This window comes from Eulemur rufifrons, chromosome 15 (genome assembly GCF_041146395.1).
Source record: "Eulemur rufifrons isolate Redbay chromosome 15, OSU_ERuf_1, whole genome shotgun sequence".
In the NCBI taxonomy this organism is placed as follows: Eukaryota; Metazoa; Chordata; class Mammalia; order Primates; family Lemuridae; genus Eulemur; species Eulemur rufifrons.
In genome coordinates this window covers 46,604,780-46,628,813 of record NC_090997.1, presented here as the reverse complement: position 1 = coordinate 46,628,813, position 24,034 = coordinate 46,604,780, and the positions used below count along the sequence as shown (strand labels likewise).

The window sequence follows — 24,034 nt, the reverse complement described above, 5'->3', positions numbered from 1 at the left end:
CTCATTAGCATTTTTGTGAAAACCGTCTTCCTTTGCGTCTGTAAGTTTTGTTTCTTCCTTGATACACTAAGATTTTCTCCAGATCTAAGTATAATACAGATGAGATGCACTTGAGGAGGATATGAATTTACAAACTGATGGGGTTTGAATTTCTTGTAAACACTCAAGAGTTCTTTTTTCTGAGTGTCTAAAATACTGCAAAGTTTTAAAAAGTGGGAGGCAAGCCTGGTGCTTCATATCTAGAAGATAAATTCAAAGATCTACTGTAATTCCAACAGACTTAAGGTACTAAGCTAGAAAAAGAATTAAGTGTTTATTTAAATTGCTTTTTTTCCCCTGTGGCAGGATTGGAAATCCTTTTTTTTTTTTTTTTTAATTGCTTTCATGTGTAACAGTTCACTTCCTTTTTTTTTTTTTTTTTTTTTTTCCCCAAGGGATTTTGCTTGCCCAAAGAATTCATGGAAGATTCAGCAGGAGAGGGAGCAACTGAGTTCCATGACTATGAGGGAGGCGGAATTGGAGAAGGCGAGGGCATGAGGGATGTGAGTGACCAGATAGAAAATGAAGAACAGGTATGTTTTCTCATGTATGTGTGAAATAGGTACACGGTTTACAGAAGCTGACTCCCTTTCTTTTCAGTATGATGGTTTTTATTAGGTTACTGTGATCTACAGAGCCTGGATATATTGCAGCTTGGGCAGTGGGTGCCAATAAAAACCACAGGAAGGCACCTTGCACCTCACAATGATTTTTACCATTTTTTTAAAATGAGGAGATACTGGATGATTTTCTACAGAGTATTTTTTGTTAGCATTTAATTGATGATTGCATTAAACAGTTATGCCAAAGTTTGCTATTAATAGGTTTTGTTGTATATCTTTAACACATACTGAGATTTTTTTTTCTTTTTCCTGTATATCCTTTTTTGGTTGGAATCAAGAATGCTTTTGAAATATTCAGATGCTGTGGGCTGAGGTTGTTGCATTGCTTTTTTTAAAATGCCTGTCATTGGGAGTGATTTGTGTGTGTGTGTGTGTGTGTGTGTGTGTGTACATACTACTCTTGGTCATTTATACTAATCAGTTGTGACTTGAGGAAATAAAATGTAGTGGAATTTCTTTTTGTCACTTATATTCAAAGTTAGATCAGAAATTTGTATTTAAGGTAATTTTATAGCTATTAAAAATAAAGGAGCAAACCAGTTCAAAGTCTCTCTCTTTCCTGGCAGAGAAAACTGGAAAGAAATAAACCAAAGAGTAATGCCAGTGTTTATGTCATTTTCTTTTTTATTATTTTGGCCTCTTTGTGTTTCTCAAATTTAACTTAACACTCTTTTTTTTTTTAATTGGGGAGAAAAATTAAAGTAAAAAAAACATGCAAAACCTAATAGAAAAGTACAGTCCACACATAAAACATTAAGTGGGATAAAAAACCTACTAGAACAATTTGGCAGTATCTGCTGAATTTTAAATTATATATATATTCATTTGCCAACAAGTCTAAAAATAATTTTTTTGTGACAGGGTCTCAGTTTGTCACCCAGGCTGAATGGCAGTGATCATAGCTTACTGCAGCCTTCCATATCTTGTAGCTGTAACTACAAGCACCTGTCACCATGCACAGCTAATTTTTAATATTTTTGTAGAGACAGAGTCTCACTATGTTACCAGGCTGATCTTGAAGTCTTGGCCTCAAGTGAGCCTCCTGCCTCTGCCTCTCAAAGTGTTGAGATTACAGGCATGAGCCACCATGCCTGGCCATGTTTTATATAAATGCTAGTAAGGGTCAAAGATAAATAGGTATGTGAGGATATATGTATATCTATACAAGGATAGTCACTACAGCATTATTTTTAATGGTGTAAATTATGAAACAATCCAAATATTCATCAGAAAGAAATTACTTAAATTATGTCATCTACAGAACAATACCATAATAGTAATTAAATAGAATGAGATGGATTTGTATGTATCAACATGGAAATATATCTAAGGTATGTTTTTTAAGTTAAAGAAAAGGGGATTGTATAACAGTGTGTAAAAGCATGATCTTTTTTTGTTTAAAAGGATGTTGGGAGGCAGACATTGATACATATCCTCTGTATTACTAAGTATGTGTTGGTGTGTTCATGGATAAAGGTCAAAGATGTACTGGAATGTCACTGGTGGTCATTTCTATGGGAGTTTTGGAAGATGAGAATGCTGTGGGAAACTCGCTCTTGATGTTTGCTTAGGATTCTTTTAATGGGATTTTAGTACTTTCGTATTTTAGAAAAAGGACTTTCAAAAATCAACCATAACGAAAGAGATAACAATGAATCTTTTTGCCCCAAATATTTCATTGATTATATAGAAATATATAAATTAAGGACAAATGAGCAAAATTAGATTCACAATGGGGCACTGTCTTTCAGAGATCATAGTGACAAAAGTAGATATTAAAGATTTAGATAATATAATAAGATTGATGATGAATTTTTTATTCTACAGAGAATATACTTTTTAAATGTCTCTGGAAATTTTTTTATTACAGTGTCCAAGAATTTCAAAAACCTGAACAAAATTCCATATTCTCTGATTACAAATGCAATAAAGTGGGAATTAACTGCAGAAATGTAAAACAAACTTATATAAATTATTCCATGTGGCTGTCACTGTTAGTTCTCCTTTTTTCTTGTCCCCAGAAAGAAGTATTTTTACACTATTAACCTTGACATTTATATTCCAGAGCAAAAGTAAACATTAGTGAAGTTATAACATTCATTTACATTTTCTGTTTTGATATAGGTGGAAGACACATTTCAGAAGGGTCAGGAAAAAGACAAAGAGGATCCTGACTCAAAATCGGATATTAAGGGAGAAGATAATGCCATTGAGATGTCAGAAGACTTTGATGGAAAAATGCATGATGGGGAGCTTGAAGAACAAGGTTTGAGATTATAATCGTCACTTCATTCTTGTTTTTAAAAACATAAATGGCTTTATCTAGGAAATTACATGTTCCCAATAGGGAGCTATTGTAATCTTTTGAAACAAGTTTGTTAGTCTGCTTAACTGCAGATGAAAACCTCAGCAGCTGTGTGTGCTGTCACCATGTGCACCAAGGCAGAATCCATAATGTGTTACAGCGGTTCTTCTCCTCTGACTAGATGGAGACGCGGACTGGTGTTCTTGCTGCCTCCTGTGCTGGGTGCAGGGGCTCAGTGGTGCCCTTGAGGGAACCCTGAAAGAACAAAGTGATGATCTCTATCAGAACTAGGTTCTCAACGAAGAGCAAATTGTTCTGGGTCATTTTTTAAAAATAACTTTTCCCCCTAATTATAAAAACAGTAGATATTTGTTATATCTAACTAGATATAATAGTTATTTGGAACAGATTATTTGGAATAAAAATGTAGGAAAGAAATAGATCCCCCCTTAGGCCTGCCACCCAAACCGCTTAATAAATTTTGGTATAGTTCTATTTATTGCATACATATTCACACAGAGACCATGCACAGTTCTGTAGTCTGCTTTTCTCATTTAACATCTTATGAACATTTCCTTTGTCATTAAAAATTAAGAATATAATTTCTCATGGCACATCATCATCTGTCATATGTTTGTACCATAATTCAGCTTTTGCCCTACATTTCTGTCCGAAGTTTAATTTGAGTTACAGCATCTTATTCTCAGTGAAGATCTTGCAGAAATGAAAGCTGACCTTAGAGAAGAATGTACACTTGCTTAACCTTTAGCAAAGTAGACATCAAGTAAAGACAAAGGCAAGAAAATTCTGGTTAATTGTTCTAGACCTGATTTTCAATGTTGGATGAAATCATAGAAGTCAGTACATTGGAGATGGGGGAAGAAGACCCTTGGAGATCACCTCGTCCAACCCCATCATTTCACCAGTATGAAACTAAAGCCCAGGGAGGTGTTGCTGAGTCCCATATATTGGTATTTCCCCCAGCACCAGAACCAAACATCCTGACAGCTATTTTACCATCTACTATCTGTTTACACATTATAGACTTCATTCTTCCTCCAAACAATTTGCAAAACACAGTAGGACTACTTCAGTAGATTTAAAGGCATCTGCCCACAGGGTGTTCCGTAGAAATTGGGAGTAAATCCCAGGTGGGCCCTTGCTGGGGAAGTGCGTCCACGCCTCTCTTACATGCACAGGACTGGGTCGGTTTGCAGATCTGCCTAACTAAGCTCAGTGCCTTCCCTTTCAGAACAGGATGATGAGAAATCAGATAGTGAGGGCGGAGACCTGGACAAACAGATGGGCGATCTCAATGGTGAGGAAGCTGACAAACTAGATGAGAGGCTTTGGGGTGACGACGATGAGGAAGGTGAGGAGGAAGAAGACAGTAAAACTGAAGAAACAGGACCAGGAATGGATGAGGTAATTAAAAGATTCCCCCTATCCCAAAGTCCCCAAGCTGAGAAGAGGTAATCTTCCCCATCTACCACTCCCTGTCATTTACTGATCCTCTTTTTCCATCCTTTTCTTCTTCTCTTTCTTCCATCTTTTTTCTTTTTTTTTTTATCCTACCTCATTGATTGTATTCAGACCTATAAATGAGTAGCCTGACCCCAGTCATCTCATGTGTTACACAGGAAGGAGGTTAAGAAGACTCAGTGTAGGTTCTCTATGCTGATTTTCCTATTGACCACTGAATTTCTCCAGAGAGCACCAGGGCTGAGTGTAACACTGAGGCAGCACAGTGTGATGCATCTAATTATCAGCCCCCCGCCATTCATGACCTGCTGTTACTGCTGCTGTCTGGGAGACTGGGACTGCTCTCCAGGTCACAGACGGCACCCCGTTGGCAGATACGTCCATGGGATAGGCCCCATAGGCAGAAATTATACATGTCTAGGAGCTTCATTAGCTAGTCAGCCCATGTGGAAGCAGTTTCTTGGATTGAGTGTGACAACTTTGTGTTTTTTATTCCCCTGACATTTAGGCAGATTCTGAACTTGTTGCTAAAGATGACAACTTGGATGCTAGGAATTCGAACAAAGATAAAAACCAACAAGATAAGAAGGAACAAAAGGAAGAAGCAGAGGCTGATGATGGTGGACAAGACCCAGACAAAATTAATGAACAAATAGATGAGGTAATGAGGCTTTGCAACTGATTGGCTCTCCCGACTCTAGGCCAGGGCCACTGCACTGCCTAGTTCCTGGGGCGTCTCAAGGCATTTTCCCCCTGTTCATTGATTGCTCTCCCATTGCCTCATAAAAGAAAGTGCGACAGAGGCTGTTAATAGGACATAAAATATCTAACTGTTCATTACTGATGAGGTGGTCTATATGTTATGTGGGCTCATGCTGCAGTTTGGAAGCTAAAACCTGTGGTACTTTATTCTTATAAGCATCTTGTAAGTTTCTTTGAGATTAAAAAACCTGTACAGAAAATGAAGTTTGAAATTCCAACATGAAAGGTCTAAAAATATTATTAAAATACTAATGTGTGCTTGTAACTTTAGGGAAGAGACATTGTATTCTCTCAGCATAGTATAAATGCTTAGAGCTATGTGAATTCTGCTTTTAAAAGTTTATTTTTTCCCCTGTTCTCTCCATTGCCCCAGAGTGAATATGATGAGAATGAGGTGGACCCTTACCATGGCAATCAGGAAAAGCTGCCAGAACCTGAGGCCTTGGACCTTCCAGATGACTTGAACCTTGATAGTGAAGACAAGAATGGTGGTGAGGACACAGACAATGAAGAAGGAGAAGGTGCGTCTTCCAGAAACCCAAAAGGACCAAGTTGGAACTCATTGAAAATGAGCAGTAACTGATTTCTCTTCAGAGAGCTAGCCCGGTGTCATGGCCATAGCATAAATTGTGTTTGGTTAGGTCAGCCCCAGTTTGAGAAAATTGTTTGCTTTTCCTTAGCACTGTTTCTCATGCAAGTAGGCCTATAGGTATGTCTCACTGCTGTCACTTCCTGTCCTGTGTTTTGGCACTTCTGTGCACAGGGTGGTGCTTCACACGTAGTGCAGTCTCTCCACAGCCATTGCTGTGTGTACCATCTCCTGGGTTGATGTAAACAGTGTGCAGTCTGGATGTACCCAGGCCTCTCATGGAGCCCAGGTACAGCTTTCTTAGGGAAATTATGGTTTCAGATTTTTTTTGTTGTTTGTTTGTTTGTTTTTCTTGAGACAGAGTCTCACTCTGTCACCTGGGCTAGAGTGCCGTGGCATCAGCCTAGCTCACAGCAACTTTAAACTCCTGGGCTCAAGGGATCCTCCAGCCTCAGCCTCCCAAGTAGCTGGGGACTATAGGTGCATGCCACCACGCCTGGCTAATTTTTTCTATTTTTAGTAGAGATAGGGTCTCGCTCTTGCTCGGGCTGGTGTTGAACTCCTGACCTTATGCAATCCTCTCACCTCGGCCCCCCAGAGTGCTAGGATTACAAGTGTGAGCCACCAAGCCTAGCCAGTTTCAGTTATTGATTGTTGTATGTTTATAGTGGAGAATGAAATTGAATAATCCCAAGAGAAATCATATTGCACACGACAGTTAATCTAGAGTCTCTGTCACCCATTTCTGAACCTTCATGACTCATCCAGGGAGTGCCCTCTGGTATTGATTGAAAGCATTGTGCATGAGGTTCCCCTGTAATAGATGCCTCCATTTGTGCTGGTTAACCAGACAGATATCGGCTGGCCTCACTCTGATTATGGAATCAGTTACACATGTAGAAAATCTATATTTGTGTGTATCTTTTTATAATGCCATATTAGAACAAAAATAGCAAGTTAACAAAAGAATAAAAGGTACCATTTATGTAAAAGTGAAATTTTAGTATCTGATTTCAACCTTAAAGTCAACAAGCAAGCAAGCATAAAGTTAAGAAAATTAAAATTCACTGAGAGTGTAGTAAACTATCTGCCTTTAAATATCTAGACTCATTTAGGCTATTGTATATGCTAAGGAGCAATTATTTTAAATAATTTACTAATAAAATAATAACAAAGCCCTTAAAAGACCTTACTCATAAAACAACTGATTTCCAAAGTGTCTAAAGTATAGAAGAGCTCTTTTAATAAAACCTTTTCAAATAAGATTGTTTCTATTTGAATGTGTGCTGTATTTTCAGTGTGTGATAAATAATGATGTCTACCAATTATCATTCACCGTGATAACTGAGCTTTAAACTGTCACTTCCTGTCTTTGGGCTAAAATTTTCCAATTGCAGGGTTTTTTGTTTTCTTTTTTTTTGGTTTATGTTTTTTTTTTTTTAAGTGGATTACTTACTATTTTTTAATGAAATGTGCCATTGAAATAATTGTATGTGATATATGAATATGGGTTAAAACAACACTAAGCAAACTCTGTAAAGTCTCAAATAACAAATATTTCAGGCTTTGTAAGCCATAAGCTCGGTTCTACTGCTATAGTGTGAAAGCAGCCATAGGCAGTACAAATGGATGGGGTAAGAGTATATATCTAGCTATGTTCCAGTAAAACTTTATTTACAGATACATGTGGAGGGCCAGATTTGGCCTGTGGGTCACAGTTTGTCAAACCCTAGTTTAGAGAATAATAAAAAAAAAAAACAAACAACTTGCCTAACTACCTCCTAGCTTATTGTAAGTTTTTAAAATTCTCTGTTCTTTCTTCTTTTATCTATCCAGAGGAAAATCCTTTGGAGATAAAAGAAAAATCGGTGGATTCACAAGAAGCAGGTCATGAAGCTGAGGAAAGAAACGAAGAGACCGAGGCTGACCAGAGTGAAAGTCAAGGTCCACATGAGCCTGAGGACGTCCCCGGTGAAGATGACAAGATGGAAGGGGAGGAGGAGATGGACACAGGAGCTGACAACCAAGACAAAGACACTGCTGAACTTCCTGAGGAAAACTCAGAGGAGCAGCAGCAGTCTCTGGAGGAAGAGGACAGGGGAGCTGATGAGGAAGGTGGAGAGAGTGATGGCCCTGTTGACCAGGGTTTCCAACCCCAGGTATTATGGGATGTCTGGCTTTTCTTATGTTAAAAATAATGAGGAGGAGGAGAAATGCAGCTTATTCTCACTAGAATCTCTTTTAGGATACTTCTCTATCACCAGGTGGTGCTGCCAAGGAATTTTAAGTTTCTGTTTCAAGACTCTCTCTGGCTGATGCCCTCCCTGCAGACTCCCCTCAGTGAGGAGTGGGGGGCCTGCTTGCTGCAGGGATACCCCCCCCTTATGCACGTCCCTCAGAGCATTTAATGCTGTGTTTGATTTCTCTGCGGAAGCAGGAAGAAGGGGAATGCTCTGACACAGAGGAGCAGGTGCCAGAGGCTACAGAGAGGAAGGAGCATGCCTCCTGCGGGCAGACCGGAGTGGAGAACGTGCAGAGCACGCAGGCCGTGGAGCTGGCTGGGGCTGCACCCGAGAAGGAGCAGGGGAAAGAGGTGATGGGCCCTCACTGCAGTGGATGGCCGCCTCCTAGGAGCCATCTTCTCCCTGTCTGAAATCACGTTCTGTTGAGCAGTAGTTGGTTTATGTTTGATTTTTTGTTTTGTTGTTGTTGACTTTTAGATTGTACTCCATTCTTTGAGAAAATGATTGTACAGTCATGTGTTAATGATGGAAATACATTCTTAAAAATGCTTTGTTAGGCAGTTTCGTCATCGTGGGAACATCAGAGTGTGTTTACATAAACCCAGGTGGTATAGCCTATTGCTCCTAGGCTACAAACCTGCACATTACTGAACACTGTAGGCAGTTGTAACACGGTGGAAAGTATTTGTGTATCTAAACACATCTGAGCATAGAAAAGGTACAGTCAAAATATGGTACTATAATCTCATGGGACTGCTGTTGTATGAGAGTATATGTAGTCCGTTATTGACTGAAACATCATTATGTGGTGCATGACTGTGTATCTATTTTTATATGCCTCCCAAGACAAACCCCAGAATATTTGCCACAGGCTGTATTTAAGTGTTGTGCGTAATAAGAAAATGTTATCAGACTGGTAGTTCTCGATGAGAGAATCAGGTTCATGTTTTTCAGAAAGCTCCCAAGGAAGAAAAGGTTGAATTTAGACTTCATGCAGTGTATGCCTCTAATGGTGCTTTGCTTTTCCTTGCTCATTACCAGGCTTCTAAACGTTTTAATTTAAAAAGTAAAGCACTTTTTCACTGACCTGGTGGTGATGTGTTCTGATATGGCCATAATTCAGGTTGCTGGGTGCTAAAGAAAGAGCAGAATGTCAGAGAGGACCTGCTGGCTACCTGGGTGATTCTGGACAACTCCTGTAGCTTCTCTGAGCTATACTTTTTTTTTTTTTTTTTTTTTGAGACTGTCTCACTCTGTTGCTCAGGCTAGAGTGAGTGCCGTGGCGTCAGCCTAGCTCACAGCAACCTCAAACTCCTGAGCTCAAGCGATCCTCCTGTCTCAGCCTCCCGAGTAGCTGGGACTACAGGCATGCACCACCATGCCCGGCTAATTTTTTCTATATATATTTTTAGCTGTCCATATAATTTCTTTCTATTTTTAGTAGAGATGGGGTCTCGCTCTTGCTCAGGCTGATCTCGAACTCCTGAGCTCAAACGATCCGCCCACCTCGGCCTCCCAGAGTGCTAGGATTACAGGCGTGAGCCACCGCGCCCGGCCTGAGCTATACTTTTTATATACCACCACAGTCATTCACTGAGCACCCATTAAGTACTGAACATTTTTGTTACTGTAGCAGATGTCCTCAATATCCCACGATATCCCATGGGATAGATGATATTGTTCTATTTTCTCCATTATATGTTTGAGGAAAATAAGCCTTAGTAATGTTAAATGATGACCTCAAGTGTGCACAGCCTGTTGATGGAGCTTGGTTTCTAATAGAGGTCTATCCTGCCTTGTCGGGTGATACATGCTTTTCATAGACAGAGGACTAATGACACTTGCAAAGTGAAGGCCACTGAGAGGGTAACATAGTTATACTTCTAGATGTTCCCATTTCTGCTCATAGGCCAGGCCTTAGCCATGGGTGAGTTCCAGAGTAGGCAGAAGTGATCATATGACTCTGCGATGAGAATAATGATGAGAGACGTTGTGCTCCGTGCAGCACTGTAACCAGGTGCTTGTGACAGCTCCCTCCGCCTCATTCTTTCATGGCTTCTATTTCCTAGGAACATGGGAGTGGAGCTGCAGATGCAAACCAGGCAGAAGGCCATGAATCCAACTTCATCGCCCGGTTGGCCTCCCAGAAACACACCAGGAAAAACACACAGGTTTCTGTCACTCCTTAACTAAACTTAGGTGAAGGTTGCATATAGGAAAAGATGCTTTAAATGTAGTGGTAAAAAAAAAAAAAAAAAAGAGCTGCCCTACCAAAAGTGATGGCAGCCTTGGTGAGCAGACCAGGACCACGGGGTTTTCCCGATGGAATCCTTCGCTGGGGCTTCTTCCCTGCACCCTCTCCCTGTTCCTGCTGCGGAGCCTAAGAGCCAGGTGCTGTGTGCTGCTGCCCAGTGCCAACCAGTCTTACTCTTGTCACTGTTCCTTGTCTTTGCTTTTTAAAATTCATTTGCTTAGCAGGGTATAATTTATGAACATGATAAAAATAAGTATATAAAAACCAATCCCCTAAAAAGCCTCCATATTCTATCCCTGTCCCCACGCAATGCAAGGGACCTCCTCAGATCAAATTGATGCTACCAGTTTTTTCTTCTTTCAGAGATGTTTTCTGCATATATAACATGTGGATGTATGTGTGTGAGGGTATGTTTCTTTGCTTCCTTGCCTTTATTTTAGATACAGAGATTGTTCTATATGAGTATACAGAAGCCCCATTCTTTTTGATAGCTATTTTGAATTCTATTATTGTATGGCTGTACTTAATTTACTTAACCTGTCCCCTGGACTTCATGGTTATTTATGGACTTTCTCCACAGAGTTTTAAGAGGAAACCTGGAGAGGCTGACAATGAACGCTCCATGGGTGATCACAATGAGCATGTACACAAAAGGCTGAGGACTGTGGATACAGACAGCCATGCCGAGCAGAGCCCAGCCCAGGCCCAGGCCCAGGCCCAGGCGGAGGACGCAGATGAATTTGAGCACATTAAACAAGGCAGCGACACATATGACGCACAGACCTATGGTATGTTACAGGGAAAACTCCTTTTGCTCACTGTACTTGCTGTGAGAGCTTATGCTTTGTGACTGTGTGCCTGCCAGATGTTAGTGCAAATTCATTAGTACATTAGCAGAGAGAAGAAGAGGCTTTTTAAACTGTAAGAAGTGTGGTTTGGTTTTGGTACAATGGTATCCATAGCCATGTGAAGATGCTCAAGGTTCTGGGCTCAGTATAAACCTTCTTTTTTAGAGACAAGGTTTTGCTCTGTCACCTAGGCTGGAGTGCAGTGGCATGATCATAGCTCTCTTAAACCTCTGATTCCGGGGCTCAACTGATCCTCCTGCCTCAGCCTCCTGAGTAGCTGGGACTACAGGTGCATGCCACCACACCTCTTTTTTGTAGCGGTGGAGTCTCACTGTGTTGCCCAGGCTGGTTTCCAACTCCTGGCCTCAAGCAATCCTCCCACCTCAGCCTCCCCAAAGTGCTGGGATTGCAGGCATGAGCCACCATGCCCAGCCATCTGGGCTCAGTATAAGCCTTTTAAATATCCTTGATAACAGTTGGCCACATCTAAACCAAGTGTTGATCTCAAGGTTTCTTAGTACTGGAGATTTCTTCATAGACACCTTCAGAGAGGTCCCTGCAATGACATGCCACTGTGAACTTGAAATACGTGTTTTCCCCAAAAGTGAAAAGGGGAGGAAGGAAGTCTAAGCACAAGAAGGTGGTAGGTAGTCAGTCATTGGACAGTCTTCCCTTCTGGTTGGTTCTCTTGGTGACTTTTCACTGTTTCATTACTAACACATAAAGTAGCGTTGATGATACCTATGAGGATGGTACGAAAATGATTGCTCTGCAGTGAATTACCGTTTTCTCTCCCTGTCCCCACCTGAAAAACAAAAGTAATGCAAGCAGTACTATAATAGCTACCATGTATTGAGCTTTTGCTTTGTGCCAAAAACTTTTCTGAGCTTTTTCTGCATGATCATGGACTTCCTCAAATAATCAATCCTGTGACCTAGACTGTCTCCATCCAATACGTGAGTGCACTGAGGCCAAAGAAGTTTCAGAACTCATCCAAGATCACAATGCTGGGATTCCCATTCCCATATTGGTCTTTCTGTGCCTTGTATTATAATCTTTTTTTAAATTATTATTTTTAATTGACACATAAAAACTTAGAGGGTACAGTGTGGTATTTCAATATGTATACTCAGTATTTAATGATCAAATCAGGATAACTAGCATATATATCTGTCACCGCAAACATTTATCACTCTTTGCGTTGGGGACATTAAGAAATCTGCTATTCTAGCTATTTCAAAGTGTACAATAAATTGTTAATTATGGTCACTCTATAGTGTTATAGAGTCAGCTCTTAACAGTTTATCTACCCACAAGTCAGTAATGGCGGATGATTTCCATTAGCTGCTTTGAGTCACATGCTCAAGCGTCTATTCTGGATCATTTTCTGGGCATAGCAGTAAGAACTCAGTCAAACATCCTGTGGTCACATGTGTAGTTAGTTACACTAGAATCCTCATAACTTCTGTAGGAGGTGAGGAGCAGGTACTTACTTCATCAGGGTCAGTAGGAAATCTTAGGCGTGCAGACAAGTGTCCAGACCACGTAGCTGGTCAGTGGCAGAACGCGCATTAGTAGAATTTTGGAAGCTAGAAATGACTGAAACCATAGCCCACTCATTACTTTGTTCTGCAAAGACCTAAGCTGTGTGGGTGTGTGTGTGCATTTTGTTGGCAGACGTGGCCAGCAAGGAGCAGCAACAGTCTGCAAAAGACGCTGGCAGGGATCAGGAAGAGGAGGGGACAGAGGCTATCCTCATGGACACAGAGGAGCAGGAGGAGCTCAAAGCAGCAGACACGGAGCAGCTGAAGCCAGAGGAGATCAAGTCGGGCACCACAGCAACCTTCAGTGAGTCCTGGACTAAGCAGACCCTTCCTGAGCACTCTGTTCTCTCATACTGTAGTCAGTCTGGTGTTTTGTCCCACATCCTAGTCTGTGGCTTAGATGAATAATTTACCTATAGTAATTTCACTGTATTTTATTTGGGAGCAAAAAGGTGGACAGGTATAGGGGTGGTGTTGCAGGATACCATCCATCAAGGAGACCCCTGAAACTTGAATTTCCAGCAAAATCCCATTGGTCTTTTTAAAATGTGTCGAAGAAAACAGAATAGTACATTTACTGCAGCTGGGATGAGAAGGTATATTCTTGATTATTAAAGAAATGTTTCCAATTACATAAAAGTACACAATATTAGCATAAAATGCAGTAAAATATTAAATAGAGGAAAATACATGTGAGAAAACAACAAGCTTCCATTTCATAGCTAGTCAAGTTCTATTATTAGGCAGTTTATTTTTTTTTAAATAAAGGACATGCATTTAGCACATTAAAAAATAACTTCATTAGCAATGGGATAAATGCAAATTCAAAAGGAATTGCCAAACTCAAAGACTTTTCTTCTTCTGCTTCATTCCTGTCCTCTGAGCGTTGTTAGACAAGGTCGTCTGCCCTGCTGTCACATGACAGTGAGAGAAGCAGAGCTCTGTGGTTACTTTCCTGGATGCAAATCCAGGCTTTGCCTCTCACTCACTTCACGGGTCCAGGCAAATTATTTATCTTTTCTTTGTGTCGGTTTCCTCATCTGTAAAATGGAACTATATTTATTTATTTTAGTTTTTATTTTTTCAAAGTTCTACATGCACTTAGTTTCAAGAATCACATGGTTTTACAAGCCTTGTTAGGATAAACTACAGTCTCAAATATTAACATCTGCCTTTACCGTCAGGGTGGGGAGGAGGGGAAATTAGGGAGTAAGAACTGGCAATGACTCATGGAGAAAGAATATTTGGAATCAATATGTGGGAATGTGTTGGAGAGTGAATGAGTGAGTGGTTTGATTATTATTAATAGGACTGATGGGCAACAGCGAAGGCTAAGCCATTATGTTATTATTATAAGTAAAACTATGTCCTTATATGAAAATAGGCCATGATGAGATGGAGACCCAAACTGTTGAAACAGAGAAAGACCAAGACTCCAGGACAGACAAATCCCATAAGGAGACAGAGAATGAGAAACCAGAGAGAAGCCGAGATTCAACCATTCATACAGCCCATCAGTTCTTCATGGACACCATTTTCCAGGTACTAAAACTCACAAATTACTGCTGTAAAAATTGACAAAATATAATTTTATTTATTTATTTATTTTTTGAGACAGAGTCTTACTCTGTTGGCCAGGCTAGAGTGCCGTGGCATCAGCCTAGCTCACAGCAGCCTCAAACTCCTGGGCTCAAGTGATCCTCCTGCCTCAGCCTCCCGAGTAGCTGGGACTACAGGCATGTGCCACCATGCCCAGCTAATTTTTCTATATGTATATGTGTGTGTATATATATATATATATATTTTTTTTAGCTGTCCATATAATTTCTTTTTATTTTTAGTAGAGACGGGGTTTCGCTCTTGCTCAGGCTGGTCTCAAACTCCTGAGCTCAAACAATCCGCTCACCTCAGCCTCCCAGAGTGCTAGGATTACAGGCGTGAGCCACCGCGCCCGGCCCAAAATATAATTTTAAATTGCCTTTAAATCTTTGCCTTCAGAAGGAACATCTGGTTGTTTTGGTATATCATGTTCTTGAAAAATTTTTAGGTGTGCTATTGGTGTGACAGGTGTTCTTTAAGCAGATGACACTGTTCCAGCAGTTAATTCCAGGGTTAGAGTGACCTGTCCATAATGGCGGGTCCGGTCCTTGGCCTCTGGCTCTCATGTCCTACTCTGCTTACCATCTTTGTGTAAGGAACCTTTAGAACAATTAGCAGTTTATGATGGTTAAGTAAAAAAAAAATCTTTGGTTTAATGCCTGTATGCAGGAAGAGCCATTTAACATGAGTTCTTTTCCTTAATAGTTTGACTGACTGGCAGTCTGGCTTGATCAAAGAATGTTTCAATTATTGATGACTTAAGGGTGTTTTTGTTTAAGTAGAGTGGATTCCCAAATGTTAAAAGTTTCCTTTGTCCATATTGTCTAAGACGGGAAGCAGCAGAAGAATGGTTGTCTTGCATCTTCTTATTGTGCCACTGAATTTGCTTATGAATTGCTTCAGTTTTGAGTCTCAGGGGCATTTGAATATTTACTTTGAGGCCACGCTGCAGGGAGGAAGGCAGCCAGTGGTAATAAGTTGGGAGTTCCGATGTGGGTTCCAACGTGGGCTGTCTCTTATCTGTGGTTTTTTCTTCTTAGCCCTTTTTAAAAGATGTCAGTGAGCTAAGACAGGAGCTGGAGAGACAGCTGGAAACGTGGCAGCCACATGAATCTGGAAACCCAGAAGAAGTAAGTCACTGGATTTTTTCCTAAAATATCTTGACTTTTTTGTTTTGTTTTTTTAAGATACAGCAAACTTAATAGGTTCTTAATTCCAGTAACCTTTGTAAAAGGGACCCAGGTATAAGGAAAACATAATTAGAATCCTAAAGCCTTAGTCTATCCATTGCTTTCTGTCTGCTTTGCCCCTAGCTTTATATCTTAATTAAAACAGAAACTGGTAAATTTAGTTCCTTTAACTTCTGTTGTGTCTGTTGTCCTCATCATTCCCACCACATATATGCATCGAATGCTCTGCTGTAGTTGGCCGAAAAATTATGGGGCTTTTTGTCTAGGAAATAAGCACATTGCTGAATGTGTTACTTGAGGGATTTGCACTCACTTGTCACATTTACTTTTAAAACTTGATTCTGAGAGCCCATGAATGAGTAGCTGGATCTGCTGACACCAGAATTACCCATTCACATCTCCCTCCCCATATGAAGGGTACAGGTTATACTCTCTGTAGGTGATGTGAGTAAGGCAGTGATTTGGTCATGAAATCCAATAATGCACTGCTTTGTTTCCTTCTTTCTCGCTTAGAAGTGTGGGTTATGGTTTGGTGGAAGGGGAGATATTTTTAATCACACGAATTAGATAGCACTTTGCTGAGAGAAGCTTTAAAGTGCTTCCCTTGAGAAAGTTCATGCAGGTGATTTTCTGCTACTTTGCTTCAGGCTTTCTTCTCCCTATAATGACTTGGTTGGCTCTGACATTGTAAGGGTGACTTAAATTTTGTCGTCACAGGAGAAGGCTGCAGCTGAGATGTGGCAGACTTACCTGGTCTTAACTGCGCCTCTTTCACAACAGTTGTGTGAACAGCTTCGTCTCATATTAGAGCCTACCCAGGCAGCCAAGCTGAAGTAAGTCTTCCCCACTGGAAGCCCTCACAGTGCCCTGGAAAGATGGCAGCATCATCAATTTTCTTGAGCTCAGCACCTTAGCCACTTACGGTACTGGATTCTAGGTTGCCACTTCTGCTGTGTAGGCACCAGTATGGTGTTCTTCCTCCAATTTCCTATTGTTGTCTCTGCCACAAAAGTTTCTGTGCCTTTTGGTATGAATGCAGTTTCTTTTGTTTATTACTACTTGATGGAAAAATTGGCTGAGACTTTGGGTATATGTGTGGCTCACCTTGCTACATACTGTGTTCCTCACTTGCTATAGGTGTCACTCACCTAGATCTTTTCAAAGATGTGTCCAGAACCATAGTTTTAGAACAGAAAAGAGAGAATCCAAAACTTCATATTCGATGCAAACATTTTTTCTGATTTTTCAAAATGTATCTTAGCTTTTCTGGAAGGACCTAATTATTATTGCTACATATATGTCCAGTTTTTCTGGCTAGTGGTCAAGAAAATCCTGGTCCGTGGTCCTCAGTTGACAATGCTTCATTGTGTCACATTCCTTGCATAGGTTATTTGGTATTGTTGGTTTTAAGATTTTATTAATATGATTTTTGTCCTTAGGGAAAATTCTGAGGAATTAGCAGTCACTAACTAATCTCTGCCCTTTTCTGGATAAATTTAATAGAGGAGACTATCGAACAGGGAAGCGACTAAACATGCGGAAGGTCATTCCATACATTGCTAGTCAATTTCGGAAAGACAAGATTTGGCTTCGAAGGACCAAGCCCAGTAAACGCCAGTATCAGATATGTTTGGCTATCGATGACTCTTCTAGTATGGTAGACAACCACACCAAGCAGGTAAGGAATAGAAATGTAGTGGCAATTTGATGGGAAATTAATACCAAACCATATTTCATGGGCCATCTGAATGTTTTAAATATGATATGACAAAAAAACACTTTACCTGTTGTGAGACTGTGATAACTATCTTTAAGAAGACCTAAGGTTTACAGTTCAAAAGGCAATTCAGGATGTCTCAGATATTTTAGTCCCTTACTACTCTAAGTCTTTTAAATTGTTTTGTTTCTTAATCCTTCTATTCTACTGTCTAGTTACAAAATAAGTAAGTCTGACAGTGTTTATTTTCTAGAAAATGCAACAATGTGGTTTCTTCCTTTCTTCTTTTTTTCCTTTTTACCTTTTTTCCCCCACTTTTTTGAGAACAGGGTCTTGCTCTGTCACCCAGCCTGGAGTTCAGTGGCCTCATCCTAGCTCACTGCAACCTCGAACTTTTGGGCTCAAGCAATTCTCCTGCTTCAGCCTCCCAAGTGGCTACAGGCGCACACTACCAAGCCTGGCTAATTTTCCTATTATTTTTGGAGGTCTCGCTCTTGGTCAGGCTGTTGTTAAACTCCTGGCCTCAGCCTCCCCCAAGTGCTAGGATTACAGGCCTGAGCCACCATCCCTGCCTACAACGTACTCTTAAACTGTTAAGACTATGCACAACACAGTTATATCTGAAACCTTCGTTTTTTTTGTTGTTGTTTTTTTTTTTCTAAATGTATTCAGAATACATGTAAGTCTGAAATTATCCAGAGTCAGTGTTCTATCAGTTTTAACAGTGTTTAGGAGCCTGAATAGGATTACTTATAATGCCATCATTATATACACTGAAGAGTGTGTGTTTTTGCATTATACAGTGTGAACTAATGAGCGACCTAAAACGTGTATGTTCTGCTGGCAAAAGTTAGAATGTAACTTCTGAAGTTGGGTTTATATCCCAGCTCCCTACTTATTACCACAATTTTGGGCAACTTCTTAAGTGCCCTCATTTTTCATCTTCTGAAAACTGAGGATTATAACAATACAACTTTCATATACTTATATGCATATATACTTATAACAATAATTATAACCTCATACTCAGAATTGTTATGAAGATTAAATGAAATAATATATTTAGAACATTCAGTTTGGTGTTTTTTAGACGAGTTTAAATTCTAAAACTATGCTGTCATTTATGCAAGTGGTAATGACATTTTCTAATATGGTTCTACAGTGTGATTTTACTACATATTAATGTTTTAAATTGATTTTTTAAATTTCTTACCCGTAAGAGATTACTTTTTATGTAGTCAAGGAAAGAAAAATTTAAATTTATGAACCATATTTCTTAAGGGCAATTTTATTAGCTGTTGTCTAGAGCAGACCATTCCTACCAGTGTAATGGATTTTAGGTTTCAACATTTTGGCTGCCAAAGCCTCTGGGTTGGTTGTGAACTATAATAGCCTTACTGATGTTGTTCTCCTGCCAAACAAAAAAATAGCATTTTCTGTGGGAATCTTGATTTAAAAAACGATTGAAAGGCACTGATTTAGAGGACATTCTGATTCCTTAAATCCTTAACTTTCTATTTCATAGCTTGCATTTGAATCTTTGGCTGTGATTGGAAATGCACTAACCCTCCTGGAAGTAGGTCAGATTGCAGTGTGCAGGTAAGGCTGCCTTTTAGTGCCATTGGGAAAACCTTTTTCACAACTTATTTTGATCACATGACAATAACTCCTTTTGTATTTGGTTTTTCTCCCCTAAGTTTTGGGGAGTCTGTAAAGCTGTTACACCCATTCCATGAGCAGTTCAGTGATTACTCGGGGGCCCAGATTCTACGGCTCTGCACATTCCAACAAAAGAAAACCAAGATTGCTCAGGTATGTAGATGAAATCAAATGTCTGCACAGTTATTCTTAAGCTGATATAGGAGAGAAAAATTTTTTGAACTCTCTCTCTCTCCCTCAATATGGTAAGGACGGGTAAAATTTACAATAAAGAATAGTTCTAAACTTCAGCCTGTGTACTACTGGAAATAGAAGCTTAGTTGGTATCCATTATAAAACAAGGTGTAGACTTCTTTTTCTCAGTTCCTCAAAGATCATTTGACTTTGTATCGTTGATTTTCTGGCTTCCACTTTTTTCTAAGCTGTAGGAACATTTTGCAAAAACATACTCATCTTCCAGTACCCTTATAAGATAGATGGGCCAAGACCTATTTCTTTCCCTCATTTAGCCTAGAGAAGAAATGATGTAAAATAAAGCCAGTGACTTGCTCAGGATGATATAACAAGTTAAAAAAGAGGATAGGACATTTCTCCTAGTTCCTGCTCTAATATAATCTCCTTTCCTTAGTTTGCATTGGACATTTTGTGTTTTCTTGCCGCTTTTTTACTCAGTTATTTCCTTGAAAGAAAGCAGATGTTTGGTTTGAGGGGGTTATTGGCTTCTTATCTCCCAGGGGGAGTATTTCTTTTCCTTTGGGGTATCTTCTAGAACTCTAGTGGGCTGTATACCAGAGACATGTTTCGTTTCATCTGTGCTTGAGAATGCCTGTTTCCAAGGGTAAATGCCATGCAATACAAGGCCTGTACTACAGGTGGCTGGAAGGGACAGTTGATGGCCTGTAAACCTGAGATGGTTATCTTATAATAATCACTTCAGTGTCAGAAGTAATTTCAGACCCTTTGACAATGGGAAGAGAGTTTAAATAGTTTTCTAATTGTCTGTTTCTGGTTCAGTTTCTAGAGTCTGTTGCCAACATGTTTGTTGCTGCACAGCAGCTCTCACAAAACATCAGTCCAGGTGAGCTGCGTTCTTTCATTTGTTAACAAAACACTTTCCTGTTTTCTGTATTCAAAAGCTGCTTGCTTCATCTCACTGTACCTGTCACCAAATTTTAAAATGTATGCTCTATAGGAAAAGACATAAACAGATGGAATTGATGGCCTGCTCAGCACTATCATTTTATAGTTTATAGCCCTAGAGAAGTGTTTTAATTCTCTCATACAGTACACTGCTCTACATCTGAAGTTGATCTAAATTTGACATTTCCCGAAGCTCTATAGGGAAATTCTGCTATATTGACAGAAACTGACTGTTTCTTATTTATGTCTTGTCTCTGACTCAGGCATCCTAAGTAATAGATCTAATTAGAGGCTCCTTTTGTGTCCAAGAATTTTCAGTTGCAGAAATGTTTAGTTTTAATAGTATAGAGAAAGCTTACATTAAATTTGACCTACTTTAGGTAGTTTTTGAGTTGTTAAAAATGTATTTTCGGCTGGGCGCAGTGGCTCACACCCATAATCCTAGCACTTTTGGAGGCCAAGGGAGGATCAGCCTAAGCAGGATCGAGGCCCTGCCTCTACAAAAAAATAGAAAAATTAGCCAGGCATGGTGGCACTTGCCTATAGGAGGCTGAGGCAGGAGGACTGCATGAGCCCAGGGGTTTGAGGTTGCAGTGAGCTATGATGGCAACACTGCACTCAGCCTGGGCGACAGAGCCAGACTCTGACTCCAAAAAAAAAGTATTTTCATTTTATTCCTTGCTTTCTCTCATGTTCTACAGAAACCGCACAACTCCTCCTGGTAGTCTCCGATGGACGAGGCCTTTTCCTTGAGGGCAAAGAAAGAGTCCTGGCAGCAGTTCGGGCTGCCCAGAATGCTAACATTTTTGTAATTTTTGTCGTGTTGGACAATCCCAGTTCACGGGTGAGTGACTACTAAAAGCCACCTTTTCTGGAGATAAAGTAGAGGTTCCCTTTAACCTTTTCCATCTGAATATGTACAGCCTGGGTTGCACCATCATACTGGCAATTTCCAGCATTCGTGGTATTCTGTCAGGCACTGTTCTAGGCACTTTGTATCTACTCATCAATCTTCACAATAAGCCAGCAAGGCAGGGGTCATTATCCCACCTTATAGTGAAGGTTGTCTGCAACACAGCTTATAGGTAGTGAGAGAGGGAGAGCCAAGATTCAGAATGTTCCCCTCTATGCAAAGTCAGTAGGGGCACTGCAGCCTTGACAATGGGCCATGACCACTTTGAAATGGAGACCAGCTCTTTCCACACTTACATCTCAGCAGGAAGCATCAATCAGCTTAGTGAAATATGCCTGCAGGGCAGTTCTGTTCTAGGGGAAGCATTATCTCTGCAGGTCACATTAAGCCTTGACAGCAAGGTGAAGATTTAATGTGAATTATTCCAAGTAGAGAATGGAAGAAACCATGGTAGAGGAAGTAGATTTTCTTGTCTGCCCCCTTTCCTTGCTTTTAATTTCAATTTCATTCTCCTGGAAGGGGCGCTTAGAAAGGGATCTGCCCCCTCCCCTTAATGAGAGTTCTGAAAATTTTCTTTTACTTAGTAATAAAAGCTAGTTTCATATGCAGGAATAAGACACAGAAGGCTCGCCCCGGACATTGATTTAGTTTTCCTTTTATTTCAAAATGTCTTTTTGTTGACAGGATTCTATCTTGGACATTAAAGTACCAATATTTAAAGGACCTGGAGAGATGCCTGAAATCCGATCCTACATGGAGGAGTTCCCATTCCCATTCTATATCATCCTTCGAGACGTGAATGCGCTTCCTGAGACACTGAGCGATGCCCTCAGACAGTGGTTTGAGTTAGTGACAGCGTCTGACCACCTGTAGAACAGAAAGAGCAATCCAAAGTGACTTTAAACTATGGTCAGAATGTCCTACGCCCCGGTGCTCCCTTTTGGACAACTGTTTTAGAACTTAAGCTCTAAAATATAATTCTTTATCTTTACTTAGATCTGGCTTACAAAGTCATCTAACAGGTACAAAAAGTTTATTGTAATGTATGTATCTTACAACATGATCTCAGAGCCTAGAGAAAGCTCTCGGGCTCCCTGCTTTGCCCGGGCTAAGGTTTTATAACAAACCTGGGGCAGTGAAGGAACAGTAGCAGCAAGTGTCTGAACTGAGAAAGAGCCCCTGTTCCTCCCTATCTTGGAAGCCCTGGCCCAAGAGGGGGCCTTGGACACCTGTACCTTGAGAAGATGCTGCCAGGAACATGGGACTATTCCGGGCCTTTGGACAAAGGACAGAAGGGAACTGCCGTTTTGTCCCTGCTTTAAGCTCTGCCTTGCGTAGGGTGTGCCCAAAAGCTGTCAAGTGGCTGAGACAGCTGCAATTTGCTAGAGAGTCAGAAGATGTGTTTTCATGAAAGGAACTACCTTTTCTTGGAAGGTAGGAAGTATGTGGGGGTGCGTGTTCTCATAAAGCAAGTGGACATTATGGGAGCCCAAGTAATCTGCAGAAATGATCCTTGGGCCGTGTAAAAACGAAGTGGCTTTTCAGTGTTCTCTTTCACATTTGCTGCTTCGGGAGACTATGCAATGATGAAAAGATAATTTTCCCTTTATTTCATTCAGTGCCATAGTTCCTGTTGTTGTAGTAATTTATTCCTTTAGTTCATTTTTTTTTTTCTTAACAGTTAAGAGGAAGAAACATTCCTCACACTGCTTTCAAGCTGGACTGAGCCAGTCTCATTCTGGAGAAGAAATGCTATGTCCAGAGCTAAGTGGCTACATCTTATTTTTTACAGTCAGAATACATCAAAGGTTTTTAAGCAATTTTTCCTTGGCCAGAAAGCAGTGCTTGAATACTTGAAACTGTGTGCCGTGTTCTATATAATGTCCTTTTGTAGGCAATGTGCTTACATGCCATGATGTAATCATCTTTTCCTGCGTCTGTTCTCAAGTTACACTGTGAAGTTTGCCACCCTTTTGAGGTGGTCATCAAAGACACAGATTGCTTGTTTAAACAAGTGTCCTAAAGCATGTACTTGAAGTTATATCATTATTTTTATTCTGAAAAGCTATGCAGCTTATATTCTAAAAATTATTAAAACATATACCACCGTTTATGTAATTTGTGACCATTCTTAATGAAATGCAACAGGACTATAAAAGGTATGCTAGGGAATTGATCTCTGCTAGATCAGTCAGCTCTCAGGAGTTTATGTTGTGCTAACATGATCCTGTAACTTCAGTTTCTTACTTGTGTTTATGTCCATGGTGGGTGAGTTGTAACATGCTGGCTTTGTCACAAAGGGAAAAGGGTGAGATCCGGGAACCATGCAATGACTCAAATTGGCTAAAGCCTTCTACGGGGCAGGAAGTTTAATCTTCCAGCACGGTTGAATCTGGTAGGGAAAGACAACATTACGTCAGTGGTGCAGTTTATCATATCTATCTTTGAGAGGTCTAAGATGGAGCTTCCCAACGGGTAGGCCCAGAATGATTACCTTGGGCCTGGGTTAGCTCATGGAGTCTGGGACAGTAGGAGTTCCAGTCATAAGCAAAAAGCCTGCAAAAATCTCTATCTACGCATCTAGAAAGTATCTTTGGTATTCTCAATTATACTCAGATGTCTACTGGAGCTGTACTTGAGTGATAGAACAGTGACATTTTGAACATGATGCATTTGAAGAGTCTAACTCCCCCCAAACCTGTTCCTTCAACATTCCACCAGCCACCCTGTTTAGAAACCTGGAGCTTAACCTATAACATCTGCTTTACTTCCTTCTGCATGTAAACGCTAATCAAATTAATCATCCAGTCTCAGTTCTGGACATTTATCCTGTCTTCCCTTCCCATCTGATTCCACTGCAGCTAAGGGCCCTTTTAATCTTCAGTAATATCCCTAAACTAATTGCTGAGTCTTTGCTTGGTTTGCTTCATCCTACTCACAATATCCAAGTTCTTTATAAAATCTGCCTAGCTGGAAATCTCTTCAAAGCTTCCCTGTTGTGAGTAGGGTACTATTCAAACTTCTTAGGGAACATGCTCGTAGGTCACACTGACTCTTTTCTTCTCTCCCAGCATCCCCACCACTGTCCTGATCACAGCAAACCATAGTTCCTGGAATCTGTCAGAGT

The 24,034-nt window shown here is 40.3% G+C and overlaps 1 protein-coding gene across 2 annotated transcripts in view; it reads left to right on the top strand.

Annotated features, from left to right (window-relative positions):
- Positions 1-22,977, top strand: part of MDN1 (midasin AAA ATPase 1) — a 145,451-nt gene extending 122,474 nt beyond the window's left edge. The window contains exons 84-102 of one of the 2 annotated variants that reach the window (XM_069488449.1): positions 435-572; positions 2,787-2,928; positions 4,220-4,392; positions 4,958-5,110; positions 5,585-5,732; positions 7,637-7,971; positions 8,235-8,393; positions 10,113-10,214; positions 10,878-11,085; positions 12,823-12,993; positions 14,074-14,231; positions 15,329-15,418; positions 16,196-16,311; positions 16,982-17,156; positions 18,721-18,794; positions 18,893-19,007; positions 19,869-19,932; positions 20,696-20,838; positions 21,592-22,977. In XM_069488449.1, coding sequence (XP_069344550.1) covers positions 435-572; positions 2,787-2,928; positions 4,220-4,392; positions 4,958-5,110; positions 5,585-5,732; positions 7,637-7,971; positions 8,235-8,393; positions 10,113-10,214; positions 10,878-11,085; positions 12,823-12,993; positions 14,074-14,231; positions 15,329-15,418; positions 16,196-16,311; positions 16,982-17,156; positions 18,721-18,794; positions 18,893-19,007; positions 19,869-19,932; positions 20,696-20,838; positions 21,592-21,780 — 2,853 coding nt within the window. In that variant the 3' untranslated portion in view covers positions 21,781-22,977. The remainder of the gene's footprint in view (positions 1-434; positions 573-2,786; positions 2,929-4,219; positions 4,393-4,957; positions 5,111-5,584; positions 5,733-7,636; positions 7,972-8,234; positions 8,394-10,112; positions 10,215-10,877; positions 11,086-12,822; positions 12,994-14,073; positions 14,232-15,328; positions 15,419-16,195; positions 16,312-16,981; positions 17,157-18,720; positions 18,795-18,892; positions 19,008-19,868; positions 19,933-20,695; positions 20,839-21,591) is intronic. The other variant, XM_069488448.1, reaches the window with a different exon arrangement.
- Positions 22,978-24,034: the final 1,057 nt, after the last annotated feature.